The sequence below is a fragment of the Littorina saxatilis genome, linkage group LG3 (assembly GCF_037325665.1).
Source record: "Littorina saxatilis isolate snail1 linkage group LG3, US_GU_Lsax_2.0, whole genome shotgun sequence".
Lineage (NCBI taxonomy): Eukaryota > Metazoa > Mollusca > Gastropoda > Littorinimorpha > Littorinidae > Littorina > Littorina saxatilis.
Window position 1 is genome coordinate 40,909,701 of NC_090247.1, and position 10,000 is coordinate 40,919,700.

The window sequence follows — 10,000 nt, forward strand, 5'->3', positions numbered from 1 at the left end:
CGAAAAAGTATGGTCGTCGCCTACTGTTGTGGTTGCAAACATACTATTGTACCGCCGCTCTGTTCTGGAATGTGTTGACGAATAATTGAATAACATTATGTTCGGCGGGCAGGAGGTGTAGCCTACCTCGATGACTTTTCCAGAAACGCAGTTTTGTGAGTAGAGATTATGTTTCTTGCTGTGTCGTTATGTTGCTATTATTGGTGTACTTGCTTATTTCTCTATTTTTGTTTCAGAATTTCATATTGAAATTTCTTATTTGATTTTGTTTGTTTTGTGTTTTTTATTTGCTTGTTAATAAATTACTTCATTAATTCATGGAAAAAAGTAAAATATACTGTTCACAAACATGTACAAAAATGATGTTTTAAGTACAGTTCACTGCTTCTAAAACCCTGAATTATACAGTATTTCTTTAAAATGTATTTCATACGGTAAATAAAACTGGACGACGAAGAAGAAGGAAGGACGTTTTCTTCTAGTGTTTAGTGTGCTTTGTTTCGTGTTGTTTTGTTTTGTTTTGTTTCGTGTTGTGTAATATTATCCACGCAAGGGCTTCCGGCTTGCAACTAGCCGTTGCTGAACAGTCATGGCCTATGTATAAGCTAAACTGTACTTTACCGGGTCTCTTCCCCCGTTTCTTTACTCATAGGAAAAAAATAAAACAACGTTTGCCACACACACACACACACACACACACACAGAACCCATCTTTACTCCCCCACCCCAAAGTCAACAATGTCTCTCTCTCTCTCTCTCTCTTTCTTTCTATCTCTCTTACCCCCTCTCTCTCTCCCTCTTTCTCTCTCCCTCTTTCTCTCCCTCTCTCTTTTTCTCGTTCTCTCTCTCTTTCTCTCCCTCTCTTTCTATCTCTCTCTCTCTTACCCTCTCTCTCTTTCTCTCCCTCTCTCTCTTTCTCTCTCTCTCTCTTTCTCTCTCTTTCTCTCCCTCTCTCTTTCTCTCTTTTTCTCTCTCTCTTTCTCTCTCTCTTTCTTTGTCTCTCTCTCTCTTTCTCTCTCTCTTTCTCTCTCTCTCTTTCTCTCTTTTTCTCTTTCTCTCTTTCAGTCTCTCCCCCTCTCTCTCTTACCCCCTCTCTCTCTTTCTTTCTCCCTCTTTCTTTCTCTCTTTCTCTCCCCCTCTCTCTCTCTCTCTCCACACTCGCCCATCCCCTCACCTTCCTCCAATCCACCTGTTAAAACGTGGCTTTGTTTTCTTGGCCTTACTAGGAAGTTTCTCCGACGCAGTCAAGTCTCAGTCAAGACGCAGACTGTAGCTATCAACATGTGGTTAAGACCACATGTAACACCATTGTTTTCATTTCCTTTCGCTCAGTCCCGGATGCGACATCAAGGACGGAAGGACCTGCTGGGCTATATATGTCATATATCACTCAAGTGTCAATGCAATGCAGGATTGCTCGCTTTTCCAAAGCAGCCTGGATCATTTCAAGTATTGATATTAAAGGATCGAGTCGCCGTTTGAGTGCACACAATTGATTGTCGAGGCTTTTATAACTTTATAGTGTTATATTTTTGTGTGGTCTTGGTGCAATACATTCAGACAGGAGAAAAACAACTCCGTGCAACTATTTAACTTTTTTTCGAAGTATGGATTTTGTACTGTGTGAAATTTTTTTTAATAAAAAAAAAGAAATGTGAAGCATTTGTAAACAAAAGGATGTTCTCTTTCTTTCATGCTCACGTGCAACTTTTTCCTTAAACACTTACTCAGAGAAGGAAGAAACAAGCTTTTGTGTCCAACGGGTCTATTTTGGAACCCCTACTGGAACTTCTATCAGCCGGTTCAGGCTGATGAAAATGTTTAATGTACCAACGCCTTTGTTTACTGGAACGTGTTCCATTAGCGTGATGGTTAAATAAATTAGTGTCAACTGTGTTTCAGAACCGCCATAACTCCCTAGCGTCTGGAGTCCTGATTCGTCATTCATATTCTTTTCACTGCATGACCTTGGTTCAAATAAAAAAAAATTTCGTTGTAAGACGTAAAACAGTGTGTGCTTTGCGACACTATCATTGCTACCCAAATGCTGAATAATATAACGGGAACGACTTGTACTGAGGGGGAAAGTCTTTTAAACAGTTAACAAAAGAGTTAACATCGCCTGCGGTTTGTATTGGGAAACATCTTTATTTGCTGATTCTATTATTTGCTGGATTCTTATTTCTATATATTTACGTGGCAGGTTGTGCTTAAGGATAAGTGTAATACAAACAAGTCGCGTAAGGCGAAAATACAATATTTAGTCAAGTAGCTGTGGAACTCACAGAATGAAAGTGAACGCAATGTAATTTTTCAGCAAGACCGTATACTCGTAGCATCGTCAGTCCACCGCTCATGGCAAAGGCAGTGAAATTGACAAGAAGAGCGGGGTAGTAGTTGCGCTAAGAAGGATAGCACGCTTTTCTGTACCTCTCTTTGTTTTAACTTTCTGAGCGTGTTTTTAATCCAAACATATCATATCTATATGTTTTTGGAATCAGGAACCGACAAGGAATAAGATGAAAGTGTTTTTAAATTGATTTGGACAATTTAATTTTGATAATAATTTTTATATATTTAATTTTCAGAGCTTGTTTTTAATCCGAATATAACATATTTATATGTTTTTGGAATCAGCAAATGATGGAGAATAAGATAAACGTAAATTTGGATCGTTTTATAAATTTTTATTTTTTTTTTTACAATTTTCAGATTTTTAATTGACCAAAGTCATTAATTAATTTTTAAGCCACCAAGCTGAAATGCAATACCGAACCCCGGGCTTCGTCGAAGATTACTTGACCAAAATTTCAACCAATTTGGTTGAAAAATGAGGGCGTGACAGTGCCGCCTCAACTTTCACGAAAAGCCGGATATGACGTCATCAAAGACATTTATCAAAAAAATGAAAAAAAAGTTCGGGGATTTCATACCCAGGAACTCTCATGTCAAATTTCATAAAGATCGGTCCAGTAGTTTAGTCTGAATAAACTTGACTAAATATAAAAAGCATAAGAATGTAAAAAGAAATTAAAACATTTATATTGGTAAAAATAGTGAAGAAAGCTGAAAACAAACACACACAAGTAAAGAAACTTGAGTACACGTCTAATTGAAAAATCAATATCCTGGTCTGCACTTCTGGAAACATCGCTGTTTAATGATGCCAAGAACTACACATGCACTCAAAATGTCCCTGCGGGGAAGATAAGAGTGCGTATGCTCTCAGTACTATTGTCGCTTCGTTTACAGTACAAGTTACGAAGTCCCCTCTTTATCTCCAGTGTCCCTTTTCCAGTCAGCTGGACATACTGATGCTGAAAAAGAATGTCTTGATGCCTAGACTCAGTTCTAGCTAGCTCTTCAGTCTCGCACAGTAGTGGAGTACCCCTTGTGGGCTGGAATAAAGCTCAGTCTGTAGTAGCGCTGGCTTCAAAACCAGTTGGACCCCCACGTTCGGCAAGGGATTTATTTCCCAAAGACAACCTTGTGCAAACTCTCCTCGGTGCCCGAACACCCCCGTGTGCACGCATGCGCACGATAAAATTCCCAAGCTCACAGCAAAAGTCTCAGGGCTTCGAAACATGAATACGTGGACAATTTAATTTTGATAATAATTTTTATATATTTAATTTTCAGAGCTTGTTTTTAATCCGAATATAACATATTTATATGTTTTTGGAATCAGCAAATGATGGAGAATAAGATAAACGTAAATTTGGATCGTTTTATAAATTTTTTTTTTTTTTTTAACAATTTTCAGATTTTTAATGACCAAAGTCATTAATTAATTTTTAAGCCACCAAGCTGAAATGCAATACCGAACCCCGGGCTTCGTCGAAGATTACTTGACCAAAATTTCAACCAATTTGGTTGAAAAATGAGGGCGTGACAGTGCCGCCTCAACTTTCACGAAAAGCCGGATATGACGTCATCAAAGACATTTATCAAAAAAATGAAAAAAACGTTCGGGGATTTCATACCCAGGAACTCTCATGTCAAATTTCATAAAGATCGGTCCAGTAGTTTAGTCTGAATAAACTTGACTAAATATAAAAAGCATAAGAATGTAAAAAGAAATTAAAACATTTATATTGGTAAAAATAGTGAAGAAAGCTGAAAACAAACACACACAAGTAAAGAAACTTGAGTACACGTCTAATTGAAAAATCAATATCCTGGTCTGCACTTCTGGAAACATCGCTGTTTAATGATGCCAAGAACTACACATGCACTCAAAATGTCCCTGCGGGGAAGATAAGAGTGCGTATGCTCTCAGTACTATTGTCGCTTCGTTTACAGTACAAGTTACGAAGTCCCCTCTTTATCTCCATTGTCCCTTTTCCAGTCAGCTGGACATACTGATGCTGAAAAAGAATGTCTTGATGCCTAGACTCAGTTCTAGCTAGCTCTTCAGTCTCGCACAGTAGTGGAGTACCCCTTGTGGGCTGGAATAAAGCTCAGTCGGTAGTAGCGCTGGCTTCAAAACCAGTTGGACCCCCACGTTCGGCAAGGGATTTATTTCCCAAAGTCAACTTTGTGCAGACTCTCCTCGGTGCCCGAACACCCCCGTGTGCACGCATGCGCACGATAAAATTCCCAAGCTCACAGCAAAAGTCTCAGGGCTTCGAAACATGAATACGCGCATGCAGGAAAAAGAAAAATATATATTGGGAAGCGTCTTACTGTATATGGTAGCTCGCTTTCCCCAGTAAAAAAAAGCAGCCCGAATTTATATGGGCGAAGCCTCACAGGACTAGACGAAATCTTATCCTTATCCTTCCATCAACCCGTTGATCCACCCCTATAACATTCTCCGTATCGCTCGGTAGATACCTTTCATTGCGAGAAAGACCCACCCACCTCTAACAGTCTCTCTCCACGTGCCTTGCCGTCCGAGGTTTGCAAAGGAAACAAAATCCGAAACGCTGTCTCAGCTTGTGCCCACACAACGACTGGTTCATCCACATTGTCAGTTTAAGTCTCCCCCCACCCCACCCCCCCCCCCCCTCCCTTCTCCGATCACATCGTTTTCTTCATTGATCAAAGTACCTTTAGCTTAGCAGTTACGGACATATTCACCCACCCAACAACACCCCCTCTCTCTATCCACGTTTTTACATTTAGTCAAGTTTTGACTAAATGTTTTAACGTAGAGGGGGAATCGAGACGAGGGTCGTGGTGTATGTGTGTGTGTGTGTCTGTGCGTGTGTGTGTGTAGAGCAATTCAGACCAAACTACTGGACCGATCTTTATGAAATTTTACATGAGAGTTCCTGGAATTGATATCCCCGGACGTTTTTTTCTTTTTTTCGATAAATACCTTTGATGACGTCATATCCGGCTTTTTGTAAAAGTTGAGGCGGCACTGTCACACCCTCATTTTTCAATCAAATTGATTGAAATTTTGGCCAAGCAATCTTCGACGAAGGCCGGACTTCGGTATTGCATGTCAGCATGGAGGCTTACAAATTAATGTATGACTTTGGTCATTACAAATCTGAAAATTGTAATTAAAATTATATTTTTATAAAACGACCCAAAATTACGTTCATCTTATTTTGTATCATGTTCTGATTCCAAAAAACATATAAATATGTTATATTTGGATTAAAAACAAGCTCTGAAAATTAAAAATATAAAAATTATGATCAAAATTAAATTTCCGAAATCGATTTAAAAACAATTTCATCTTATTCCTTGTCGGTTCCTGATTCCAAAAACATATAGATATAATATGTTTGGATTAAAAACACGCTCAGAAACTTAAAACGAAGAGAGGTGCAGTAAAGCGTGCTATACGAAGCACAGCGCAACCGCTACCGCGCCAAACAGGCTCGTCACTTTCACTGCCTTTTGCACTAGCGGCGGACTACGTTCAGTTTCATTCTGTGAGTTCCACAGCTTGACTAAATGTAGTAATTTCGCCTTACGCGACTTGTTTCTATTTGTTTTCTTTCTTTCTTGACCTTTTTAGCATTGTATGTCTCAACATTTACGTGGACCCACAACATTTTTTTTATCCTAGCACGTGTCCAAACACTTACAGTCTCCCCCTGTCATTTATAGGATGTACACCTCTCTAGCTCTAGCCCTACATAAAATGTTTCTCTGAACTTACGGAAGCATATACCGTAGGGGAGAGGTGTGTGTGTGTTAGGGAGGGGGGCTTACATTCCCCCTTCCTTCATTCGTCACAAAGCTTTCTATCTTAACACGCACCTTTATATTTACGAACCTATCATGCCTTTTCTACCCCCCCCCCACCACACACACACACACACCCTTCTTCTACCCCCATACCGGTCCCTTCGCAACCCTCTTAACCCCGCGCGTCCCGTCTCCATAGACCACCCCACCCCCCCACCCCCTCACTTGTTTCTACCTTTCCTTCTATAACCTAGCCCCCTCTCCCCCAAAGTCTCTACCTGTCCTCTTCTAACCATTAATCCGGTGCCTTTTTACATGGCCAGCCAGTGTCTGCGACTGTCAGATGGCAGCCAGCCGCAAGACGGCTAACACCTGGGTAGAGAGCGAGAGATAGGGATAGGACAAGAGGTAGATAGATAGACACACGTTTGCTAGCAGAACGGAGATTGATCATAGACACACACGCTAGTGGAGCAGTTGAAGCAGGACGTAGCAGCAGCCGCAAGGTGTGATTTACTGCCTGTGGGCCAGTAGTTAACAACTGCAGGAGCAAGGACACGCTCGGCGTGGGTGGCTCGTCTTATCCGGTTTTAAATGTGTGTGTGGCTCTTTTTTCTTGACTAATCTGACTTTTGCATCGCTGTATACAGGTATTCACATATCACGCTGGACATTTTGTGAAGATATTGGTGTGACTGAAGAAGCTGTTGCGATTCAGCGAGCGAATAGTGCGGCTGCACAAGAGATCCTGCGTTAAAGGTATTGATGGATTGCTGTTGCTGAAACCAACGGCGCCGTAGTCATCCTTCTTCAAGTTTACACGAGACCGTATGTGCTCAAGTAATTGGGGCTACTTTACGTTTAGATTGACTGCTAACGAGACTAAAAGTGTTGTAGCGATTCTTCTTCACGTTTTGATGAGACGGAGCGTGCTAAGTAATCACGGTTACTTTTCGTTTTGATGGGACTGCAGATAAACTAGGCGTGCCAAAGTGACCCACGCTTTAGGCTTAATGGGCTGATGAATGTGAGTTGCTGATGGATTTAGCCGCCGTGCTGAATCGATCCCGCTTTTAAATGGTTTGATGGACTTCTGATAAGACTGAAGGTGCTGTAGTGCTTTTTCTTCACGTTTTGACTAGACTGAGTGTATACCAAGCCATGCTGTTTTAGACCAATGACACGTTTCTTATGAAACTGAACTTGCGTCGCGTTTTGATGAGAATGAATTAAGGTACTACAGTAATTTTGCTACATGTTTGGGTGAGGCTGAGTGTGTTAAAGCGATCCCTATAGTCACGTTTAATGAGACTGAACGTTCTTTGGTAATTCTATTCCACGTTTGGACCAAACTGAGCGCGCTGTTGTCAGTCAGTATGTGATACGTTCTGTTAGACTGAAAACATTGTGATTTCTGTTATCGCCTGACATAACGCAGTCTTGTGTTGATTGTGACCATTGTCTGGCTTTGCATTGACCCGTATTAAGCCACGGGCTAATGAACTATTTAAAGATTTACGTTGGCTGGAGGAATCGACGTTGCTGAGCTGCTCAGTGAGACCGGACTCAGTTTTGGCTACAACTGCTGGAGCTATTGATCTGAGTGGGAGGGTTGAACTTGTTACACGACCCAGAGGACACTCAGAGAGAGGAAAGAACAACTTTTTCAACCTATCTCTGAGCTACCTCAGAATAACAGATAGAAAACTCGTTAAAACGCTTTAAAACTTATCCCAATGTACTGAGAGAAAAAACCCATAGAGATTAAAGAAACATAACGAGCCAAAAGAGGGATTAGAAAGAACGCATGTAACAACATTACGGAAGACAGAAACACATTAAAAAGGGTAACAAGTAATACATCTTACGTAAGCTTATAGCAGACCTGTTTACCCCCATAAGTGTTTTGGAGTAATGCTCAGCCCCAAAAATAGTAATCCTGGCACAAAAATAGTAATCATCCAGCATTCGTCGCCAATTACAACGCCGCGGCACATGACAACTGTGTCTGCGAAACGCAATCATGCACATATATCCATCATTCACAAACAAAACACATCAGTCAGTTTTTGTAGTCATCATGATTTCAAAGAAGATCACATCAAAAGCACATGCATCACTGATTCTTTTTCTTTTGCTCGTAGTAGGCCTTTTTCAGTGTGTCAAGCGCTTCTCTACTGTACTTGCGCTTGCCGAATGAGTGAGGGCGAGACTTCACCACTAGAATAAGGCTCTCCAGCGTCTCATCAGACAGACATGATCTCTGGTCAGTCCTGTGCTTTTTCACCCCATTTTGCCATTGAAAAAAACAATGCCAAATATGTGAATTGATAAAAAAAATAATAATAAAAAAAAAATTTGTTTACTTTTTTTTATTCATGAAAATCGTAGTCTTGACACGGATAGCGGAATGGCGTATTTTTTGCAGAAAATCGTAATAAATTACGCCAAAATCGTAAGGGTAAACAGGTCTGTTATAGGGCCCTCTGTGGACTGTGACAAGGAAGCAGGAAAGACCGCTGAAAGAGCAGAATAACAGAAGGAACCTGATACTCTAAGTGTGCTAAAAAACAAAACCAATCTAACTATTTGCACAAACAAACAACAAGAACTGCACACCGAATTAGAAACGGTGAAGTCAAGTTGAACAACTGGCTGAAGAAGACTGACGACAGTGTTCCTTGACGGCAAACAACTTCCGTGCACCGGTTCAAACCCTTCAGCTAGTTTTGCGCAACACACTGCCGTTCGATCCACTCACTGTTTAACGCTAATTGATTGTGCACGTCGCCGCCGGAAACACACACATCATACATCATCATTATTCAAACTCCCTGTCATTTCTTATCCTCCTCCCCCTCCTCAGCAGCGCAAACTCGCAGTGATTCACTTTTCCACACCTCCTTCGCTGCATCCCTTTTCATCTTCGCTTCACGCACAGGCGGAGCAACTGTGGTGGTGATCGTCTGCTGCTTGTGTTGGTTACTTCCTCGTCTTTGAAGCAGAAGAGCGTAAAGAAGGGACGGAACTATTTCGTGCGCATACGATAGTGTCTGTGTTTCCATACAGGACAAAATAATTGACAGTGGATTTTGTTTCGTGTGCAGATCATGGCACGTGCAAATTGTGGCGTAATTGATCTCTGTCATTGACGTCGGTCGACCTCCACAACTTAAAACTGTGCCTCCTTCCTAGTTCAACGGCCTGAAAAAAGAGCAAACCATGCCGAAGGTATGTTGACTTTCGTCTCCTATTTTTTTTTCCTTTTTGTTGTATCCTTGCTAAAATTGATCGATGTTGTGTTTTGACCTTTTATTGTGGTCTGTATTTCTTTGTGCAAACTATTTTTTTACTTGTTATTTCTCTCTCTGTGTTTCTGTCTGCGTGTGTCTCTCTCAGTCTCAGCGTGTGTGTGTGTCGGTCTGTCTGTCTGTCTGTCTGTCTGCTTGTCTGTCTGCTTGTCTGTCTGTCTGTCTCTCGGTCGGTCAGTCGGTCCGTGTGTGTGTGTGTGTGTTAGTGTGTATGTGTGCCGGTGTGTGTGTGTGTGTGTGTGTGTGAGAGAGAGCGAGCAAGCATGAGTGCATTTGTGCGTGTGTAACACTAACGGTTTTATACGGACTGTTCCGTTCAGTTCTTTCTTCAGTCCACTCGCTCATCACATCTTATATCATCGAAGCAAAGGTCTTACATGATTATATAAATTCTATGTTTAGCTTTTTGATGTACAACATTCCAAGTTCATCGTTTTCATCGTTTCATCGTTTTCCTCTCTCCTCTCCTCCACCAAATACTGCCACATTCTGCTCTTCAAAACATGGTGGTTCCCACGTCATTCTTTTCAGCTCGTGTG

At 41.2% G+C, this 10,000-nt stretch overlaps 1 protein-coding gene across 2 annotated transcripts in view; it reads left to right on the forward strand.

Annotated features, from left to right (window-relative positions):
- The window catches only part of LOC138962375 (uncharacterized), a 98,148-nt gene that overhangs the window by 284 nt on the left and 87,864 nt on the right, over positions 1-10,000 (forward strand). Inside the window, exons 1-2 of one of the 2 annotated variants that reach the window (XM_070334172.1) lie at positions 1-155; positions 9,258-9,381. The exon at positions 1-155 is cut by the window's left edge and continues 284 nt beyond it. In XM_070334172.1, the coding sequence (XP_070190273.1) occupies positions 9,373-9,381 (9 nt within the window). In that variant the 5' untranslated portion in view covers positions 1-155; positions 9,258-9,372. Of the gene's footprint in view, positions 156-6,540; positions 6,910-9,257; positions 9,382-10,000 lie in introns of those variants that run through there. The other variant, XM_070334173.1, reaches the window with a different exon arrangement.